Source organism: Monodelphis domestica, chromosome 6, assembly GCF_027887165.1.
Source record: "Monodelphis domestica isolate mMonDom1 chromosome 6, mMonDom1.pri, whole genome shotgun sequence".
Taxonomy (NCBI): Eukaryota; Metazoa; Chordata; class Mammalia; order Didelphimorphia; family Didelphidae; genus Monodelphis; species Monodelphis domestica.
Window position 1 is genome coordinate 190,319,636 of NC_077232.1, and position 23,969 is coordinate 190,343,604.

The following is a 23,969-nucleotide window of genomic DNA, read 5'->3' on the forward strand; positions in this document are numbered from 1 at the left end:
TCTCGGCAAAGAGACTAGAATGGTTGCCATTTTTTTTCTCCAGCTTACTTGATAAATGAGAAAACTGAGTCAAACAAGATAAAGTGACTTGCCCAGGGTCATGCAGCCAGTGTCTGAGGCTGGATTTGAGCTCAAGACTTCTTGCCTCTTGGCCCAGGGCTCTATACACATTGGCACTTTGTGAATGTTAATTGAAAGGAATTTGTGTTTTTCTCACTAAACAGGAAGAAAGACAGGCCCTTCTTCTCTTTTGGCCATCTGGCTATTTCTTATCTCTGTGAGAAGAATCAAGTGTGTTTCAGGTGGTTTTCAACAAAACCCATATGGTGTTGATCACTGTTCCCATTCACTAGTGAGAGAGATTTTTTTCATATAAGCATATGTTCAGTCAGAAACATACTACTCCTCTCTCCAGACACCAGGAAAATACAATTTCTTTACTTTTCCCCTATATTTTTATTTAACATTTTCTTCTACAGTCACATAGAATATTATCCTTACTTTTTTATATAAATAAAAACCCTTACCTTCCGTCTTGGAATCAATATTGGGTATTGGTTCCAAGGCCGAACATCCTTACTTTTCCTGATATTTATGACTTATGTTTGCAGCCAAGTAGCAGGTATTGAGCGAAAACTAAAAGGAAGTGAAATCTGATGTCTAATGAATGCTGAAGCCAAACCCAACATATAAAGGAAGTAATTAAGAAGGTACCTCATTGTTTCTAGTTATGCTAATTCAACAAAGGATTTTTTTGTATAAACTGTCAAATTTAAGGTAATTTGTACTGTGTGTTTTGAAATGAAGATTTAAGAGAATTAGTTAGCTGCACAGCACCTTCTCTGAATTTTTGAATTTTGTAATATCATTTTTCATGGAAGTTCCAGTTGACCTTTGTCAAGATGACCAATAAAAGTACCGGCCTGGTTCTACAAATGGTGTAGAGAGCTGTTTGCTTTTGGTATTTCTTGAGAGATAGGGAAGGTAAGAAGGCTCTGAGGTCTCTACAACTTCCTCCCTTCCAGGAGTCCACAGGAAAGGGACTTTCCTGAGGAATGAGCATCTGAAGTCAATGGAGGGAGAGGGTCTACTGTGAAGCTTCAAGCCCTGAAGACCTGAATGTCCACTGGCCTCTTTAGGCTAAATGTTTGGAATAGTATACAGGGGTAAATAGAATCAAAGAATGGTTAAAAAAAATAACCCTTATCTTTCATCTTAGAATCAATAGTGTGTGTGCGTTCCAAGGTAGAAGAGTGATAAAAATTAGGCAATGAGGGTTAAGTGACTTGCCCAGGGACACATCAAAATCAATCCTTGGGACAGATAAGTGACTTAGTTGATAGAAAGCCAGGCCAAGATACAGCAGGTCCTGAGTTCAAAGCTGGCCTCAAACACTTCCTAGCTGAGTGGAAAGTCATCTAATCCCAGTCTCCTATCTCTTACCACTCTTCTGCCTTGAAACCTAGTATTGATTCTAAGATAAAAGATCTGGATTTGAAGGAAAAGAAGTTAAGACAGTGACTAGTTATGGAGCCTTGCAAGTACTATATTAGATTTGTTCTTAAAATTTTTATTTGATTATTCTATTATGAAATAATATATTGGAGAATATCTTGTGAGAAGTAGCAACTGAGTGAGCTAGCATTGATACTAATTAATTACTTAACACTAACTAATAATAACAATGAATGAATGAATGAATGAATGCCCAGTTCAGAGTGTTCCCTTCTGTTTTTGGTGAATTGGAAGTTTCTCCACTATTTTATTTTGCACATTTGGTCTTCATCTCCCCTAGGATATGTTGGATGCATGGTATTTTCTGTCTCCATTCTTAATTCCATTAAAAAAAAAAGCTATTTGAACTGGATATCAAGATATCAAGATCACAGAATTCAATTCAAAGGCCAGCTAGTCTAAAAAATTTCCCCTCTCTGATTTTACAGGTGAGTAACCAAGACCTAGAGAGTTAAGTGATTCATCCAAGGTCACACATGTAGTAAGCAGCATGAGCAAGGATTTGATCTCAGATTTTTCTGGCTCCAAATCCAGTGCTTTTCCTATGCCATCATACATTATTATTATTTCTTAGCAGAAACTGAGTGAATCAAAGGAAGGTCATATTAACTCACCACCCTGACCACCACTCTCCTTCTGACCACTACCAAAAAACAGCCACAACTCAGAGTCAATAACAAGGATTTGTATACGAATGGATGTTAGCTACAATTTGGTCTGGGTTGAAGATAGAATTCTGAAATGGAAAGTATCCATAGAGACAATCTTGTCCCTGCTATTTATTTTGCAAATGAGGAACATTTTACTTTAAATGAATTCCATGACATTTGAACAGTCTCAGCATATGCATAGATACATAGCAGCAAATTGTAGTTCCTGGGCCTTTGCCTGTGAAATCTTCAAGATTCCAGTGAATGTGTCAATTATAGAATTGGTATTTGGCAACTTCCTAACTTGTTGTGTTGGTGGTACAAAAGAAACTCTGGTTTTCAGAGCCTAGGCTTTCTTTCCATAGAACTTCACTGTTAAAGACACACCTCTCTCTCTCTCTCTCCTGCCTCATTTCTAGGTCTCCATCCTGTCTGCCCTCTCACCTTGGAATCTTTCAGGTTATGAATTATCATCTCAGTAATGGTGACTTTCCTCCCTGTGACATTAAATAAGGAAAATAAATAAGATATCCCTTCTAGAGATCTTTCTTCTCCCTAGAAAACCCCTTGCCTCATCTCTGAACAGTCTTATTGGGAGCGATGACCCAAGTATACCTGCAGAGAACTAAGATGAATGATGAGAATCTGGTGTAACCTGGATATTGGCTCAGAAGGGCAGCTTCTTATCAAAAACTAGTACCAAAATACTACTGATTACCTCCCTCCTACTATTATAACCTACAGATCAGAGAATCACAGTATTTGAGATGTGGAAGGGACCTCTGAGGCCATTTTGTCCAAACTAGGCAGGACAAGTATCCCCATTTTAAATGTCCCCAAATTGATTGGCCTGCCTCTGCTTAAAGGGGTGGGGGCGGACAGGAGGAGGGGAACCACCACAAGCTATTCCACTATGGGGATAGCTCTAAGTGTTAGGAAATTTTTCCATCCGGCAGCCTTAAATTGGCCTCTTTGCATCTACCCACCCTCAACCACCAGATTCTGGTTCTGTCCTCTGGGTCCCAACAAAATAGTAACAAATCTAGTCCCTCCACCACATGACAGCCTTTCAGATACCTGAACACAACCACCTCAGCTCTTTTCTTTGGGCTAATCATGTCCAGTTCCTTCACCTGAACCTCATACGATGTGAGCCAAAGGCTGGCCACCATCCTTTGGCCTGTAGTATCACCTCTGCATTCCTAGAAGCACTGCCTCTCTTAATACAGCCCAAACTCACATTAGCTTTTGTGGCTGCCACATCTCCCTGCAGAATTAGATTGCGCTCACCGTCCACTAAATCCTTTGTCAGGAAACTAAAAACCAGGGCAAAAAACCCCAACTACTATCTCAGATTACCTCCTCTAAGTCTTAGACACCCCTCTGTTGGCTGAATTACAGGTCTACCCTGGCCCCTCTGGAGTTTCCTTATTCTCTTTGTCTCTCCAGTAATGGATTTGGATGACTCCAACCAAACTTGTCCCATCTTCTTTTGTTCCCATTTACTCCACCCCAACCTCTATGTCCTTGAATGACTATTAGACTTTTGACCTTTCTTGTCTGAGTTTAAACTTTCCCTGGAAAGGCCTAATGTTTTGTCATTGGTCAGACTACCTCTCTAGTGAAAGCCTTTCAGTTAAAAACAAAAAACCAGATATAATGGCCTGAGGCATCTCTCTTCTTCCTTCTCTCCTTTCCCCTTTCCTCTGCCCTCCTCCCTCCCTCTCCCTTTCCCTCTCCCTCTCTGTCTTCTCTCTCTCTCTCTGTCTCTCTCTCTCTCCCTCCCTTACCTTCCATCTAAAGAGAACTAAGTCACTGGGCCCATAGATTCTTTCAAGGTTCAGGTAAAATGTAATTATCATTTTGAAAATGTTCATTTTAAGCTCAATATATAATTATTTCATAGTTTTAAGCCTTTGGTTGTAAGAATATTATTGATGTATACATTTACTTCATTGTACTACCTATTCAGTGTTTTGTTTTGTCTTAAACCCTTCTTACCTTCCATCTTAGAATCAATACTATGTATTAGTTCCAAGGCAGAAGAGAGGTAAGGGCTAGGCAATGGGGGTTAAGTGACTTGCCCAGGGTCACACAGCTGGGAAGTGTCTAAGACCAAATTTGAACCCAGGACCTCCCATCTCTAGGCCTGGATCTCAATCCACTGAGCTACCCAGCCGCCCCCTTATTCAATGTTAATGATATATTTTGAATAGTTAGTGTTGATTTGTAATGGTAGATCCTGTAAATAGCTAATTAGACCAAAGAGTCACTGTGAGAAATATATTTCACATCTATCCATAATTCTGTCGAAATAAAATGCAATTCCCTCAAGGAACTAAAGGTCATAAAGGTGATAAAGATCATAAATGAAAGTCAACCTTTCTTTTCATTTGAAATCCTTTGGTCCTTTTAAAAAAAAAAATATATATATATACATATATATATATATATATATATATATAAGTCATGTTATTCAGTCCTGTCCAATTCTTCTGTTGGGATTTTCTTGGCAAAGATACTGAAATGGTTTGATATTTCCCTCTCTAGTTCATCTTACAGTTGAGGAAAGCAAGGCAAACAGTGACTTACCCAGGGTCATATAGGAACTAAGTGTTGGAGGTCAGTTTTGAATGAAGGAAGATGAATCTTCCTGACTCCCAGCCAGGCACTCTGTCTACTGTGCCACCTAGCTGCCAGTATCTTTGCCAAGAAAACCTCTATGAAGCATGTGGTGCTTATCTAATCTTATGGCTACTTGGGCACCAGCATTACCTGTCTTATTAGAATGTAAGCTTTTTGTACATGGTAGGTGTTTAGTGAATTGATGGATTTCTGCTAATGCAACAGAATTTGTGAAAGAAAAGATCCCTATCCTTAGCCCTGCCTTTGCAGTAGGATTCACAGGAGTAAACCCTCACCTTCTACCTTAGCACAAATTATAGGTTCCAAGGCAGAAGAGCAGCAGTAAGGGTCAAGCAATTGGGGTTAAGTGATTTGCTCAGCCACACAGCTAGGAGGGCACATTTGAACCCAGCACCTCCTGTCACCAGACCTGGGTCTCTCTCCACTGAACCACCTAGCAGCCTCAGATATAACTTTTAATGATTATTTGCCTCATTGTCTCCCATTGCTTGGATTCTTCATTGTTCACCTTTCCTCCAGCCCTGTCCCTCTCTAATCTCTTCACCATCCATCCAGCCCAGCTCCCAAATCAAAATTCCTAAAGTAGAAATCCGATCTTGTCCCTCTCCTCCTCATGAAGCTTCAGTGACTCCTTCCTTTCTCTAAGGTAAAATACAAATGCCTTTGTTTAGCATTTAAAGTCCTTCATGGCCCTTTCATCCTTCTATGTTTTGGCCAAACTAGCCCCCCCGTAAATGAAATATAAGCCTGTGCCGAGCCTTTCCCCCATTCTTGTGACATGCTTCCCTACCTCATTGCCAGCTCTTAAAAATACTTGGCACATGGAATCCTGATGTAGATCAAAACATACATAGCATTCTTCACTTTATTTCCTCCACTAATTTTTCTCTAGCGTAAGCAACATGTGTCTTGTTTCAAAACATGATGAACAGGGAAATGTGTATTGTATAATCATGTGTGTAGAGCCTTTATCATATTACCTGCCTTCTTTGGGGAGGAAGGGCGAAAAGGAACAAATAAAAAGAAAGGAAAAAAACCTTGCTTGCTTCATTTAGAGCCCAGTTCAAGAGGCCTTTCATGAGTATGGATTCCACTTTGGACTTTCAGCTCCCTTTGTCTTTGTGTGTGTGTGTGTGTGTGTGTGTGTGTGTGTGTGTGGAGAGAGATTTTTATATCTAAATATGTATATAGAGAGAGCCACATATATATGTATATATTCTATAGAGAGAACACTGATAAATCTTCATTATGTTTACAACTCCAAAATTGGCAATGCTACAAATAAGGGGACAGCTAGGTGGTACAGTGAGTGGATAGAGTGTTGGACCTCATCTTCCTGAGTTCAAATCTGGCCTGGGACACTTACTAGCTGTGTGATCCTGAGCAAGTCATTTAACCCTGTTTGCCTCAGTTTCCTCATCTGTAAAATGAGCTGGAGAATGAAGTAACAATCCACTCCAATATTTTTGCCAAGAAAATCCCAAATAAGATCCTGAAGAATTTGGACATAACTGAAAAATGACTTACAACAACAAATTATTAGGGTATGATTTTTTGCTTTGTTGATTATTTATACTTTAGAAAGTGATGGATAGAATGATAATAATGAAAATAAAACTGAATAGTATGTCAATCATACATTTTCTTTTAGAGAACTGGTTGATAAAATGTTAACAGCACACATATTTATTTATATCTATATATTTCATATATTCATTTTGTATATTTAGTGTTTATTTTGTATTTACTTACATATAAGTAGAATGTAAACTCCTTGAGAACAGAGATGACTTCAATCTTGTTCCATCTTCTTTTGTTCGCATATACTCCACCCCAGTCTCTATGTCCTTGAATGACTATTAGACTTTTGACCTCTCTGGTCTGAGTTTAAACTTTCCCTGGAAAGGCCTAATGCTTTGTCACAACACCTGATGCATAATAAGGGCTAAATAAATGATTTTTAAATGAATTATCTGAATTAAATTGAAATCCATAGAAACTCCTCATTCTATGTAGCAGAAACAAACTAGTCAGGTATCATTACCAACATTTCCCTACTCACTGAGTGGAAAAGTAATATAGAGTACATTCTCTTGTTAATCTCTGATTTGAAATAATTTAGAAAATCTTAAATATGGCTTTAATTTTTGTTTTTAGTATATGAGAAACATAGAATCTGTTTAGGCCTAAATGAATTGGATAGCTCAGATTTCACAGTTGCCTAAATGTGAACAGAAAATGAGAAAAGTCTCTCTTGGAACTATTCATATTTCTAGCAACATCAATTATTTTCCAAAATAAATAACAAATCAAATTATTTTAAGGCAAGACCCCAGATTTGGGTACCCCATCAAAAGCTATAAATGGTGAAGCCAGTTTTTGCTCATCTTAATTCTAGGACAAACACCTCTACTATGAGGCTCAAAGGGGATCTTTCATTGACTCAATGAGCATCCATTAAGTATCAATTAATTTTGTGCAAAGCATTGTCATTCTTCTGGGGTAACAAAAATATATCCAACACAGACCTTGTTTTTCAAGAATATCTGATGGGGGTAAAGACACAAAAACAGTTATGATGCAAGGACAAGGAGACTTGTAAAGGAGAAACCTGACAGTGATGAAAACCCTTAAGAAGGAGAGATCATTTTCATTCAGTAAAGGGTGGGGAAGTCTTATCCCTGCACAACAAGAAAGGCATGAACAAAGGTACAGAGATAGATAGACATGAACCCATTGAGAGTAGTCTTTCTGGACCTAAATCAAGAGTATGAAGGAGAGAACTGTGAAATAAGACTAGAGAGGTAGAATGGAGCCAATGCAGAAGGTCTTGAATGCCAACGTCAAAAGATTATACTTTAATCAATAGGCAATCGAGAACTATTAAAGATTTTTTAGTAGAATGACATGAAGAAAGCAGATTGTTCGTTAGATTATTTGGTCAATACTATGAAGAATGGGTTCAGAAAATGGAGTGACAAAGGACTATTGTAATACTATCTAGGGGCATGTGTTTTGATTCATAATGGTAGGGAGGGAAATGACTCTAAAGTTATGAATCTGGATGACTTGGAAGATGATGTTGCCATTAATAAAAACAGAAAAGTTATGGGGAGGGGCTGGTTTTAGGGGGAAGATGATGAATACAATTTTAAGCATGTTAAGGCTGCTATGGCAGTAGGTCATCTGCATGGAGATGACAGTTAGAAATATAGGAATGAAGTTCTTAGGGAGGGATAGGAGCTGGAAATTGAGATTTGGGAGTCATCTGCATAGTGCTATTCACTAGAGCCATTGGAATAAATTAGATCACCAAGGGAAAGAGTATTTATAGAAAGGAGAATAAGGTAAGAGACAGAACCTTGGGAGACAGCTATGTTTATAGGGATTTGTCATTTGTTGGTTTCTGACCAACAGAAATAGAGTTTTTGTGATGGATAATTCTAATGACCACATTGAGTCTGGTTGGGTATTTGGTAGGTTCTAAATGTTTGTACCTGGATATGATGTGTTGCATAGTTTCTGCTGTTGCTTGACATAATATGCCTTCATCAATCAATGATGATTATAATGATATCCAATTTGGGGGACCTGTGCTGGTTTATAAAGTAAACGTTTAAGATAGTAACTAGTGTTTTAATATTCTATTACATACTTAATGTTTTATCTTCAAACTTGAATTCATTTATACATTATTGATATCTCTTACTTGAGAACCAGACATCAGTAGAGCTTCCCAGAGTATACTGTACATTTCCTATATACGTAATCTATTGGGTCACTCTTCCTTGGGCAACTTGTTTCCATTCCATCCCTCACACCATCCCAATTAATACCTTGGGCTCACCACTTTAATACTAAACTTAGTGGAGACACCCAAAGCAGAGTTCGGAATCCCCAAATTTAATAATTTCAATGGCTTCTGCCTCCTTGAAAGCAAGTAGGACTATTTCTGAATTATTGCGTGTCCATAATCCCTGGAACCTAGTGTGACAAGGAAAATCACTTTAAAAGGTTTACACTAGCACATCCCTTTGAACATAGTAGCTGCCTAATTATTTCATTAAAATGAAAAGGAAAATGTCATCTTTTTAAAATGATCAGATATTTTAGACTATCTAACTCTGTTTCCCAGCTCTTCCCATTCCTCTACATATCCTCTTTTTTTCAACTCCTGGTTCATACTGGTGATTTCCTTGCAGTAGAATTCTTTTAAGTAGAAACTCCCTTTACCAGAATAGATTCTCCATAACCTTTAGTGTTACAGTTGCCCGTTATCACACAGGTATCTGTTGTATATGGCAAGACTTAAATCTGCCAAGTCATCCTTTTATGCATTAGTTTTGTCTTTTGCCCAAATTAAATGGCATTCCCCCCTTGATAACTCACATTTCTGCCTTATCTTCTTTCACACACTCCTTATACCTGAAATACCACCCTCTCTTTGTTTACCAGTGGGTTTTTTCTTCCCAGTTGAATGAGCTTCTGAAATCTAATTATTATTTTGGCACAGTAGAGAGTTTAGAACACAGGACCTTAGTTTGAATCTGGAATCTCCTGCTCACTACCCCTATGATGTGCACGCCAATTAACTTTTTTTTGGCCTTCATTTTCCTCCTCTGTAAAATCTGGGGCTTGGACTGGGTAGCTCTTAGTTGCAGAGGAAGAACTTCCCAAAAATTAGAGCCTGTTCCCAAAAGTGGAATAGGCTGCTTTCAGAGGTATGGATTACCCCTCCTTGGAGATCTTAAGGGAGATGCAGCGTGCCTCTCCTCAGGTATGTTATAGTGGGAATTTTCATGTCTGGTTTGAATTAGATAGCTACTGAGATCAATTCTAATTACAAGGTAGCACAATGGATAGAGTTTTGGACCTGGCATCAGGAAAACCCAGGTTCAAATGTGATCTCGGACATTTACTGGCTGGGTGATCCTACGCGAGACACTTAACGTTTCCCTTCCTCAGTTTCTTCATATAGAAAGTAGGGAACTTGCCTTCTAGGGTTATTTTGAGGATGAAATTATATTTTTAAAGTACTTTACAAACCTTAAGGCTCTATGTAAATGCTAGCTTGTTATTATGATTCAGTTATAGTTGATCTTTAATCATAGATTGTTGTTTTATTTGCTGTATTTCTGATTAATTTCCACCTGAATCTTTTGTCCTCTGACAAGGAGTAGGTTGGCCCAGGGATGTGTTGACAGAAGTTTAATAGACAAAATGAATGCTATTCAGTTCTATATGTTTTCTTTGCAGATACGAGTTACCAGGAATATATGCATTAAACTTTGTTTTGAAAAACTCCCTTGGTGGTGGAGGCACTGCATCCTTGAGAAATGACCCACAAGTATGTATTTGAATTTTGGATGTTTATTTCATAAGCATATCTGAGGGGTTGTTGTGACCAGTTTACAGCTACATCCTGAAAGAAGCATTACTAGAGGCTCTCTGGCTTACTTTTGTGCTTAATATTCTTTATAATCCAGAATGACCAACTGAGAGAGGAAGAGAATTAAATTCATTTCCATTGCAGGTGACTTTGGGTAGTGAAACTTATATTTACCTGAATTGATTATTGATTAATAGAATTTGGAAATTGTCATGTAAAGGGGAAAACTATGACACCTATTAAGAATTAAGTAGGGGAAAAGGATTAGAGATTAAATAATTCTGAATGGTGAAGGCTCTTTGAAATCTTTATCTGAGAAAAACAAAGGTTTTGATAAGAATAATTAACATCTCCCCAAGTTTGAGATGAGATCAGGTTGAGAGCAAAGTCCTGACAGGCTAGAGTGGAGTATAGTTTGGAACATCATCATTATCAGGGCCAAAAAATCAAAGGACAAAACCAAGCACAGTATGTTCTTTGTGATATTTGGAAGTTTTCTCTCATGTTGAATCCTTGACACATCTCAGAGATAATTCACAATAGCTCCATTTCTTTGTAGTTATAAATAAATCAGATATTTTATTTGAAAACAAATAGGTAGTACTTTTATTTTGAAAATGTCTGAGGTTTAGTGATACTATCTAATCTTCTATCCTTTCTATAGTTCCTTCTTCCAGGCAGTTAGTAATAAGAGGGAGTTTATTGATTAGTTCATGGTATGCGATCTGGGCAAAATCATACTGGCTAGGTTTATTCACTCTTGCCTGTTTAGTTCTTCACTTTAAAAGTATTGTGAGGAGGATTACTTCTTCAGGCCTTCTTCTACCCTCAGCTTGCTAGCTGGTAGAAGCCTTACTCTGTCTTGGAGATCGCTACCATTAAAAATATTGTTGGAGAAAAAAAAGACTATTTTTCAGGTTGGTAGATAAGATCAATTTAACTGCTTTATTAGAAAAACTGATCCGCTTGAGAAACAGCTTTATGATGCTGCTCAAAATGCCCCAGTACCTGAATTCTCTTATACATCTGTAAAAAAAGGAGAAGGAACATCACATGTGGGGCACTCAGTTTCCACATGGTTGTTGGGATCCAGGCTTTTCTGAGTACCATAACCGAACCTTCTTGTGCTGAAGTCAAGGGGGAAAAGGAATCTGTTGCCAGAATTCATTAAGACTTATAAGTTAAGAGAATATCTATAGTTGGGTCACACCTTCATGGGCACAAAAAAAGTAAACTTTTATGGTTCTCTAATGGAAAACAGTTTTCATAATAGAAGTATTTTAGCTAAACTGGCTTTTTGGGCTTCTGAAAGAGTAAAAAGCAAGAAAGAATTAATTGTTATCAACAAGTTAGCCAGGCTGGCAGGCAAGCAGGCACCAGGTATTTGAATTTGTGTCCCCATAGAAGGTGCTGTGAATTAGGAGAGGGAAATAAGGCAAAAATAACAGGAAGAGAGTCATAAAAAAGAAGAGAAAGGAGAGTTGCCCTAAGAGAGGAGACATCACCCAGTCCATAGCCTTATCGCTGTCCTCAACAAAGGAAAGGTGTAACTTGATTTATGCATGTTTCTGCAATACCTTAAATATAGATTTCATGAGTAGGTTGGGGACCCTTCTTTAGCTCTTTATAAGCCTACTCAGTCCTTTATAAACTCTTTAAAAAATGGAAGCACTTAAGTGGCAGAGGTGATAGAGCATGATACTGAGAGTCAGGAAGACCTGAGTGGGAAACTTACCTCAGGTCTTTACCAGTTGTGTGATGGTGGGCACATAATGAAGCCTTGTTCCGTTTTATATTCTTCATCTGTAAAATGGGGATCATTAGAGCATCAATCCCCCAGCTTTGGGGTCCAGATCAAATGGGATGATACATGTAAAGCACTTTGCAAACCTTGGAATTACATAAATGTTATAAGTTCTGGGCTGTCTTACAGGGTCGTGAGTTTTCCACTGATGATTCACCAATTTCCAACACTTTTAGTAATCTATATAAGCGTATATATATATATATATATATATATATATATATATATATGTATATATAAGCAGTATATAGTAAGCATATAATCTATGCTTAATAAGATAGTCACCACCCTCAAGGAACTGAAATTCAGTGGATTTCCTATTTGGGGACCAACTGAGGTCCTTTCACCTCTGAGGTCCTTTCAAATTATGAGATTCTTGTCAGATGATATTAGATATTACACTCACCTAGAACCAGCAACCAGAAGTAAAAAGTAGCCTAAACACAAGAGAATAAACCCCATGGGATTTGCTTCAAATCTTGAACTCTTAAAAGGTGATATAACAGCACACAACTTCTATAATTTACCTCTATTTTCTATATGAACCTGATTTAGAATCTAACCTCAGACACTAGCTGTGAGACCCTGGCCAAGTCACTTAATTTCTGTATGCCTCAGTTTCCTCATCAGTAAAATGAAAATAATAGCAGCACCTTCTTTCTAGGGTTGTTGTGAGGATCAAATAAGATATTTGTAAAGTACCTTGTAAACCTTAAAGTACTATACAAAGGCTAGATGTTGTTGTTGTTGTTGCTATTCAAGATCTGGCACATCTAAAGCCTTAATATGTATTAAGGATAAATAGAATTATCCTTTTATATGATATCATAACCTTAAGATTGGAGGTACCCAAATTAGTCTTCAGTGCCACATACCTATGGATCTATCTCTGATCAGCCCATTGTAGACACAAAACCCCCAGGCATTTAGGGCAGGACCCTTGAGGCCAAGATAACTAGAATGTAGTGGGTTGGATGAAGAGGGGGAATGAGGAATTACCACCATAGCAAACACTGTTTAATTATTCTTTTTGGTCTAAGTTAATAAGCAATGTTGGTGAGATAAGAAGATTGTAGTGCTTGTTGAAACATTAGCAGCAGAACAAGAATTTTATTTCAGTGACTCTAAGGAAATACTTCCTAACATTTAGAGCTACCCAGAAATGGAATGGGCTCCATAGAAAAGTAGTGAATTCCCCTTCAGAGAAAGTCTTCAAGCAGACACTAGATGACAGCTTATTGAAGATGTTGCAAAGACAGTTCTTTGGGTACCAGTTGCTTTGGACCTTATTTTCTCTCTGGATACTTTTTTATGCTCTTTCTCTGTCCCAAACTATTTTATATCCAACTCCAGTCCCGGTTTATGATTTCTCATTCATGGATTGCCTATTTATTGATTCACAAAGCTCTATTTCTTTTCCTTGTACAAAATGTCCAAAGACCATATTCCTTTTGTAATTCTCCCTCCTCACATTCCATTGTTTCAGTTACTCTGTTATTGGGTATCTAATTTCATTTTTATAGTCACCATCTTTGATAAAATCTCATGCATTCAAATCGACCAAAAAATAAATTACTTTTCCAAAATATCTACATATGTATCATTGAATAAAAACAGTTATTATACAGTTGGTAATAAACTTAATGATTTCTATTTATTCAACAGGGCAAAGCTCTTGGACAAATGCTATTGGACTTCCAGATTAAAAATGTTCCTGATTTAAAATCTCTAGTAGAATAACCAAAACAAGTGCATCCATTTTGGGAAACAATGTTTCCAAATAAAAATACAAAATTGAAACTAAAACAAAGGACTAAAGGAATAAATATTATACATAAACAGTAGATGGTGAGTCAACAGCTACATCAGTACAGAGAAGTCATCAGTGGGAGGGAGAGGGTGAGTGTTCTTGAGAAAAAGACACCAAAGTGTTCACATTCTATATAATGACCACTAAGACTGGCTTAGTCTAGCATTTATGTATGTCTTGTTAGCATTTAATGCAATTTTTCTTTATTTTCTATAGAACATACTTATGAAAGGATAGTAAAAGTATATGGTGTTTACATATAAAGCATTCAAGAGTATGTTTTAATTCCAGAATCTAGGACAAGCCCTCATCTGTGAGCAATGTATCTTATTCTTTGTTACTGCCTCTTCAGATTTCTTGCTGTGTGTAATTTATAGATGTCCTCATGCAGATGAGGTACAGAGTATAGATTTGGGATCAAAAGTGATCCTCAATTACTGATTATGTGGAAGCAGTGCTATTTGGATTAGTGTGTGTTTTTTTTTTAACTTTAGTTCTATTTGAAAAAAAAATTACAGTATCCTAATACCCAATATTTTATCTTGGAAGATGACATTTAAAAGTATAATCAGCTAATATGTTAATATAAAATAAAGGCTTGCTATTAAATTGCCTTCATTCATAGGGTTGCCTCTAGGTGAGACAGATCCTCTACTCCCAAAGACTTTTTTTTTTTAACATTTAGTTTTGAAGAAAGTAGTATGGTAATCTAGAAAGAAAACCATATTTAGATTGAGAGGTTAGAAATTAGATCAATCAATAAACATTTATTAAGTATCCACTATATACTAGGGATCATATATGCTAAGCCCTAGACATGGCTCAGTTCTTATTTCTTCGATTGAATTATCTATGTGATCTTAAGCAAATCACTTCACTTCCCTAGGACTCAATTTCCTTGTTGTTAAAACCAGATGGTCTCGATATCTCTTCTAGTTCTAAATCTTAGGAATGAAACGAAAGGAATGACCAAAATGACCAAACCATATGCCAAATTCAACACTATAGAAAAATAGTACTGTAGTAAGGTTATGAAAAGTTTACTTTAAAAGTGTTTTTGGTATCTCTAAGTGCATGGATGAATTCTGAGGCCTGATATACCCTTAAGTGTTACTACATCAATGTTGTTTTTTTACCTGCAACCTTATTGCCAATGACACAGTGAGGGTAAGAGTCCTTCCTTTATAATTTATTCCTCATAAAATAAAATAATAGCTTTCAGATCTGATAGAGATCATCTAGCACAGCCCTTCTCAGTTCTGAGATGAAGAAACTAAGGTACACAGGTGAAATAACTTGCCCAAGTTCACAGAGCCAGTTAATAGAAGGTTTAAGTCCTGAATATTATTCACATTCCTAGATCAGGTTCTTTCTACTACCTCATATATAATAGGACATTGGCTTAATTGACATTTCCTGAGTTTAGCTATACTGCAACACTTCTGAATAGAATGGTATTCTTAATTCTGCCAGTTTTCATTTGTGATTTTATAGTACAGGCCAATAATTCACAGCTTACTGCTTTTCAACTACTTGGCTCTTCTGTCCCAATAAAGGGCAAAGAATATCCTCAGTTCTGAATCAGGGCTGGATGGTGGGAAAATCTGCCACCTAGTTAAGTTGGAAGCTGTCTTCCATACTGGGAACTGGTGGGAAACTGGTGTCTCTTCCAAAGGTTTGGGATTTCAATCCCATGATCATGTCTTTTTGAGTTTGGGAAGCTTCCAACTAAATTTATAATTTCCCACTTGGTTTCCACAACCATTCACAAATTTATATATGTGCTTGGGCAAATAAACAGGCTTATCAGTGTTTTGCTGAGAAAGGAGAAAACTGGGGGAAAATCTACACAGTAATATCTTGATTTCTATGGGTATTAAAACAAGCTTACTTTGGGAAAGGGTTTTAATGCTGACTTTCATTACCTGTGTGACTTTAAGAAAGTCATGAATGTTGAAAACTTGGTCAGTTTTATGTCAATAAAATTTTACTTTTAAAATTTTAAATTTTTTTTTTAAATTAAAAAAAGTCACGTAATCTCTCTGGGTCTCAGATTCCCTGTAGGATTTCCAAAATCCCTTCTACTTAAACAACAAAACAAACAAGAACAAACAACCTGTGATCCAAAGTAAAATGTGAACACACAACATTATATCTAAATTTATTTGAACCCATAATTGTTTGAGCCAATATTTTATACTTAAAAGGGTGAAATATGAACATATTATGGTAATAGAAATTATTTTACATTATAACAATGCATATAACACTACTTTAAGTAAATAAAAATTAGCCTAAATTACATGGAAATTAAGCTATTTTCCACATTAAGCTATTGTGTGTGAAGCCTAATTAGGGAAAATATAGAAAACTTCAGAGGATCACCGAGTTGTCCTATTCAAAGATGCCTTGTGCTATAGGGTGAGACAGCTCTGGATGTAGCTGTCATTCTAAAATGTTAGTGGACTGATTTTGAATTCCTACCAAACCACAAAGAGTATTGCTCATTTTGAAGCTGGATGACATTTTTGTTAGGCAGAAGGCTTTATTGAGTGCCCTCCTGAGTGTAGCATGCTTAAAATTCATGTCTCAGCTTATCTAATAAATGTGATTCCAGTATAGTTTTATTAAATTGAAGCTTTAGAAATAAAACCATTTTCAGTGCAAAGGGAGACTTCAGTACCTAAAGAAGCTTTTTGTTAAAGTAAAGAATTCTTTCCCATTTGAATAATTACTCTAATTTGATCTTTTGTTACTTTGGATTGTCATGTAGCAATGATCAGTAGACACTTTGACCAATTGGATGGGACCCCCAAGACTGCAAGGCCTTTGGTCAGATGGGGCATCACTCATCACATGAAGATGCCCCCTTGTTTTGATGATATAGTGGACTTATAGGGACCTCCATTAATCTCATCAAGTAGATCGGATAAGTTCCTCAAATTGAGCCAGGGTCCTCCAAAACACTCCTGCTATAGCTGTATTGGGCTTCTAGACAATGGGAAAGCTTTCACTAACCTAGCTTGGAGATAGCAAGAGCTCCTACTCAAAGATAGGATCTTTTTTCAGCAGTTTCAAAGCAATCTGGCAAACAATGAGTTGGTGCTATCAAATCTTAGTAATCTCTCCTACACACCCTTTCCAGAATTTGTAGGAATTTCTAGTAGCCATGGGAGAGAAATATCCCCAGGCCTATTTCTGAAGCCTTGTTCATGGGAAGGATGCTATAGTAGATGAGGCATGGGGAGGCAACATGCATTTATGAAGTGCCTGCTAGGTGCCTGGTCCTTTATTTAGTACCACACAGATATCTCTGGATAGCAAATGAGGCCTGGAGTCAGGAAGATCTGGGTTCAAATACTACATATACTTACTAGCTGTGTGACTTTGAACAACTCACCTAGGATTTGTGTGCCTCAGCTTACTCATATGTAAAACAAAGTAGGGGGTGGATATGATGGCTTCTAAATCTATGATTCAATGACTTTACTTTTGACATTCTGTTTCCCTTACTAGGGTGTCAGCTGGAATCAATAAATCAAATTTAATAAATAGTTATTAAGTACCTGCTATGTTCCCAGCAAGTATTAAGCACTAGGGAATATAAAAAGAGTCTAAAGAAAGTCCCTACCCTCAAGGTGCTTACAATTTAATAGGGAAGACAACATACAAATAAATATATACAAAGTATGCTATATACAAGATAAATTAACATAGAAAAGGTACTAGAATTAAGAGAGGTTGGTTAAGACTTCATGTAAAAAAAAAGGGGGCAGGGAGGACTTGAATTGAGACTTAAAGGAAGCCAAAGAATGTGGAGTTGAGAAGGGAGAGTGCTGAGGGAAATGAAAATTAGTTTCTCACAAAAAAAGGCTATGGACCCTCAGAATATACTTTTTAGTTAAGAAAGAGCGGATCTCAAGGTAAATAAAATTAACTAGGATGACATTTACATAGTAGTACATTGGATTTCTATACTATCTTTAATCTGCAGGTCTAAACACTTTTGTAAACATTACTTAAGCCCCAGAAAAGTCTGTGAATTATTATTTGAGTGCTAACAGTATAGCTATAAAAAGTTTAGAAGAAACCAAATCCTTGCCCTAAGGCCTTTCGTTGAAAGATTTCTAAGATCCTTGAGATCTCAGTGGTAACTATAAATGGGAGGGAGAGAAAAATTAAGGAATAAAGAATCGGGCATTTTGTCTTCCTTGTCCTGGGATGTTTGGCAATGAGATATGCAGGGTGAAATGCCAGAGATCATTAAAATACACAAGATCGGACTCTAGTAAGAAATACTTTAGGAATCAGGAACAAAAATAAATATATATTGTAAATCACCTTTTTTCTTGAACCAGATCACTGGTATGAAGAACTCCCAAGAAGAAAACTCCTTGACATTGGCACATGCCCTGCAAATTATAATGCTACCTGGGGCACTAAGAGATTAAATGACTTGCCCAGGGTCACAGAGCATAACCACCTAAAACAGTTACACTAAGACGTTAAGTGCCTTCCTTTGGAGTGACTCAACTGCCCAGTGTCAGAGCACTGACTGACAAAAGTGAATGTAGAAAAACAAAACACTATTGGTCTTGATTTATTCCTGCTGGTTCAGTTCTGGCCAAACTCTTTAGTTTTGATTCAGGTCTGGTCCTGCCTGTGGAAACAAGGTGCTTTACTTGGAATCAGGAAGACCTGACTCAAGACTCTCTCCTTATATACTCACTGGCGATGTAACCCTCAATCTGTCTATTAACATCTCTGAGACTCAATTTTCTCATCTGTAAAATAGTCATTTTTTTTTACCATTTTTATGGTAAAGATGGCATTTTTATTGGTCCATTTGATTAAGTGTATCCTCTCAGGTATTAAGTGTATCCTTTTTGCATATTAGTGAATAGATTAGATGACTTAAGTAAGCTAACTTATGAATTATAATTCATTCAGACATTTATTGAGAGTTTATGGAAGCAGCCAGGTGGCTCAGTGGATAGAGCATAAGGCCTAGAGACCCTGGGAGGCCCTGGGTTCAAATGTGACCTCAGACACTTCCTAGCTGTATGACCCTGGGCAAGCGTCTTAACCTACATTGCCTAGTCCTTACCTCTCTTCTGCCTTAGAAACAAAATATGATATTGATTTTAAGATAGAAAATAACAGTTTAAAGTTTGTTTGTTTTTTTACCATGTACTGAGTACCTTGGGAGGCTGGGGTTCTGATGTGGATTATGCAAGTCTTTTGAAGAAATGAATTATAATATTAGCTAGTATAGTTTTTTTCCTCATATGCAGCCACATTTTCTCTTTTGATTGTCACAGATAAATGGAAAAGGATGTTTCACTTAATTCCAAATAGAGTTGTTGACTATTATCTGATAATAATAAATAAAGCTTATAAAGAATTTTAAAAACTATTTTAGTAATAACTTTACAGAGTACTGTTCTCTAAACTGTTCTCTAATCCTAATTCTGTTCTTTAATTAAAAATATAATTTCTTGTTTTTATTCATGCTATAAGTGATGGAAATATTCTTAATTTTAAAAGTGTATCAAATGATTAACAACGTTTTAAAAATCACTTTGGATTAAACATTTTTGTCATTTCTAAAATTACTTTTTGGATGTTTTTGTTTGTTTCTATTAAGATATCCTTCCTCCTCAAAAAAAGTATCATTTCAACATCTTATTTGAATACTAGTGGCATTTCTTAAGTACAAAGGACTGTGGTGAGGGGACAGAGATACACACATATAGTATCTAAAAAGCCAATGTGGGGGGAGGGGGTGAGAGGGGAAGCAGCTGGGTGGCACAGTGGATTGAGAGCCAGGCCCAGAGATGGCAAGTCCTGAGACCAAATTTGATTTCAGACACTACCTAGCTGTATGACCCTGGGCAAGTCACTTAACTCCCATTGCCTAACCCTTACATTCTTCTGCCTTAGAACCAATTGGTTCTAAGACAGAAGGTAAGGGTTTAAATAAATAAATATATAAATAAAAATAAAAAAGCCAAGTAAGAGAGACTGTATGGATATAAAGAGTTTTAGAGCCTTGCCCCATGGGCAAAAAGCAGCTGATCTGGATTCTGAGAACCTGGACTTGGTTCTCACTTTTGCTACTATTAACCCCCTGTATGAACATAGGTGAGGCACTTCCCTCGTCTGAACTTCAGTTTTCCCATTTGTAAAAGAAGAAAGTCGAACTACACCTGATCTCCAACATTCCTTCCAGTTCTAAATCAGGATAAAAGATTTAAGGCTGGCCATCTAGGCCACTAACTCTTCCCTTCTCTTTTTACAGATGTAGAGAACAAAGCTTCCCAAGTTCACACAAGCAGGAAGCAGTAGGATTGCGTTTCAAATCAAACTCCTCTGACTCCAAGTCCTTGCACTCTTTCCACTCTCTCCTATGTTCCTATGAAATACTGCCTCTTAAATCCTTAGTTTTCCCAGTCTTCCCCCCAAACCCACATATTCCTTGATCCTAATTAGCTCAGAAGGGAATCATTAACCCCTGGGTACTGTTGCCATTAAAGATCTGCCCCAGCATCTAGAGAAGGGGTCAGAGATAGGCAGCTTGCTTGGAGCTTGAAAGGAACATGCTGAAGTGAGGTATTGTCTTCATCATATCATCCACAGAAAAGGAGTCACTGAGATGTGGGAAAATCAGCAGGCCCAGCAAACAGGAGTTCAGGCAGACAAATGCAGTGATCCTGATGGGGCATCCTCCCAGGATTCCATTGGTAGAAATGTTTGAATTCTGCTCTTTTTCTACCCATCTTCCAAATTCCATAATCTTCTAAAAACACATGGGTGATTTGGGAACTGGGGATTTTTTCCCAAAGGTCTAGAGGAATTCTAAAAAGTATATAAATGGCTCAGCCTAGGCCGTCTCCATCCACCCTCCCCACTGAAGGCTTGGCATAGGCTCTTGCTTTCCCAGTGATGAAACCTGGTTGATAAAATAGGATGAAAATGTCAGGGATTTAGCCTAAACCCTTTGGTAAGGAGTACAGAAGGCAGCCTTAGGACCCTGGAGAGAGGAGGGCTAATGCTGATATTTTACAGCTAATCCCATTAATTAATTATCTCCTTCTTTAACCATAGCTGTTTGGTCTGTTAAGCACTTGGGAATTTTAGGGGTTTTTTTTCTTCTCTCATCTGTAGTTAGGAATCTAGGAGTTTTCTTCTTTTAAATAAAAAAAAATAGAGAGGTAGAATTTTATTTTTAAATAAATGCTCCCTTCCTGACACAGTGCAAGCAACCTGTTAATTTAGGTTTCTATTATCTTTTCCTCTGGATATAATTAACCAATTTGTTTCCCTAAGAAATCAGGTAGATGGGCACATTTTTCTTGTTTGTAAATATGTATTTGTTTGTATTTTTTTTGTTTGTAAAATTGTTTGTAAATATGTAAGTTTAAAAAAATTAGCAAGTCATTGCAAATTCTTCTAAAATGTTTTTCAGTAAATTGAAATAAAACTTCAAAAAAAGTAATTAAAAGGGGAGCCCCCCCTCCTTCAAATTAAAACTGGAATTGTTGAAAGCAAGAGAGCCTGGTATTAAACTTAAGTAATTAGCAAGCATTTGTCTATCCTACAATTTAATGTGAAACATATTGCAAGCCAGACCTAATTTTGCCCAACCCCAAACTACCTTACAGCTTTGATGTAGGCAACAGAATAAAAGGAGGGATTTGGATGGGGGGAGAAGCAAACGTTCCCCTGCTGCACCTTTACTTAGTCGGATTTTAATCCTTTGTTGTGCCAAGGGCGAATGGCTTAATTGTGTTTTCAGAATGCAAAATTAAAATTAAGGAAATTCATTCCAAAGGGACCTTGTTTAGAACTCTGATTTTTCTGATTGAATCTAGGCCTTTAGGAAAAGCAAAACACAACATATTAGGAACTGACAGCCCCAAACAGTAAGTATACTAGACTTTCAAGGAAGCCTATTCCCTTGCATTTTAAAGAAATAAAAGGCCATTTCTCTAGCTCTTTTCTCAAAAATCTAGAGCCTGAATTCCACCCCTAATCTTGCTCACCAATGGCGAGACTCAACTTCTCCATAAAAATAAATAAATAAATAAATAAACAAATAAATAAATAAGAGAAAAGGAAAAAGAAAAAGAAAACTTGATTCTTACATTGAAGTTTAGTCTAGAAATAACAACTCAATAACCAAAGTCAAGACACCCTCCTGTTTCTTTTGCTTGGACAGAGGAAAACCAAATATGAAAACTAAGATAAAAAAAAATGTCCGTAGCCTTTGGCAGACAATGCTTGTGGATATATCACCTTGCAATATTCATATTCATGGTTTGGAGGAACAGGGAGGGAAAAAGGGGATACATGATAGTTCTAAAACCTGATTCTTAAAGGAGCCATGAAACATCGTCCTGCACTTTCTACTCGCTTTTCAAAGCGTGCAGATTCCTAAGATTGGTGGAATATGCGCTAAAGCATAATCGACCTTCAGAAATCAGAATCAATTCCAATTGTCCATCTTTCGACCAAACGAGTTTCACTAAAGTCCGGGGATTTTCTGAGAGTCCCTCTTTTGATCCCTGACCTGGACACACAGGAAATGTATTTTTTGGGTGACTACATTTTCCGAATTGTTCATTGGAAGGATGTTCGTTTAATAGGATAGTTCCCTGGCCCCATGTGCTTCAGAATTGGGGTAAGACTGTGGGAAAAGATAAAATATGTTCACCCCCATCCCACCCCGCCTCCTTTTCCCCACTCGCCTCTCTTCAGTTCGCGTCTATTGGGAAACTGGATTTCCTTTTTAGCTGGACGAAACTCTAATGTGACTATGGCGCGTCTGTAAGATGAACAAAAGTAACAGGCAAGTAGGGGTGACAGGGACTGGGAGCGTTCCTGGCAGACAGGGGACTGGGGGGGGGGGGGGGGACACCAAAACACAAAAACAAACCAAAAGGAAAAAAAAACCCGACCTCGAAGGATAAAGGGGAACCCGGCCCCCTCCGCTCCTGGTCTCCATGGCCCTCTTCATCTACCAGGTAAGATGAATGTCTCCCCATCCATCATCCCTCCCAGCAAACCTCCCTCCCCCAGGGAAGCCGGGAATTTGCTCCGTGGCTGAAACTTATTAGCCTCAGACTGGGCGGCTTTGTTGACCTGCCAGAAGCTTTCTATTGTGAGCTTTGTCCCTGGGATTGATACATTTACATAATGGATTAGCATGTAACTTGGTGCCGGGGATTTGGAGGTGGAAGTCGGCTCCTGGAACTCCGCAGTAGTTGATTGTGATAAAAACCCTTATTCTCTCCGCAACCTTCCCTACCTCACCCACCTCGAGCTACCTGTTTTCCTAAGTTCGCTTAACGATCTGGTTAGAAAGCTGAAGTATTCTAAAAAGAAATCCACAGTCTGAGTGCTTGCTCCGCCCTGGTGCACTTTCCCTCCGGTTAGATCCTCCAGTCTCATAAACCTTTACTGCCTTCCCTTTGCACCTTTCAACCAAAGGGTTTTTAAAAAGAAAACTCTCCAAGTGGAGAAAAACAATTGTGGTCATTTGTAGACACCCTAGAGTTCAAACCTGGAACAGTACACTTAACGGTTCTTGGAAGGCTGTACTGTTAAGGGAATGGAAGTTGAAATTTGAAAATCTTGGGGAATTGTTAAAATTCACTCTTAAAATTCCCGTACAATGGGGGTGGGGTGGGGGTGGTACGTATGTGCCTATGTGCAAACTTTCTAATTTTAATGCACTTCATGTGACCAGTGACTCCTTAACCTGGTCCAAAAAGGAGTGAGTGATTCGCCTACAATATTGTTTTTGTGCTTCTCTAATATTACAGGAAAAAGAAATAGCAGTGAGAGGCTAGGTGGTGCAATGGGCAGGATATAATTCTGTTCTGTACCGTGTTTCCTGTGTATACTTGGGCATCATCACTTCTCTTCACTAACCCTCAATTTCCCTATCTGTAAAGGCCAATGGATTGAATGACTTCTTTAGGGTTCCTTCAACTCCAAATTTTACGAACTGATGTGGAATTAATATAGGAACTGTAAAAATGGGAGAATCGAGATGTGCAAAAATCCATGCACCAAGCAACCTTAAGTCTACTACTTTAACAATATTTATAACATTTTATTTAAGGGCTTTCATTTGTTTGCCCACTTTAT

General features: G+C 37.6%; 1 protein-coding gene across 1 annotated transcript in view; it reads left to right on the forward strand.

The window, feature by feature from the left end:
• Nucleotides 1-19,426, forward strand: part of LOC103100221 (uncharacterized) — a 139,953-nt gene extending 120,527 nt beyond the window's left edge. The window contains exons 19-20 of the mRNA XM_007496208.2: nt 10,068-10,158; nt 13,670-19,426. Coding sequence (XP_007496270.2) covers nt 10,068-10,158; nt 13,670-13,744 — 166 coding nt within the window. The 3' untranslated portion in view covers nt 13,745-19,426. The remainder of the gene's footprint in view (nt 1-10,067; nt 10,159-13,669) is intronic.
• Nucleotides 19,427-23,969: the final 4,543 nt, after the last annotated feature.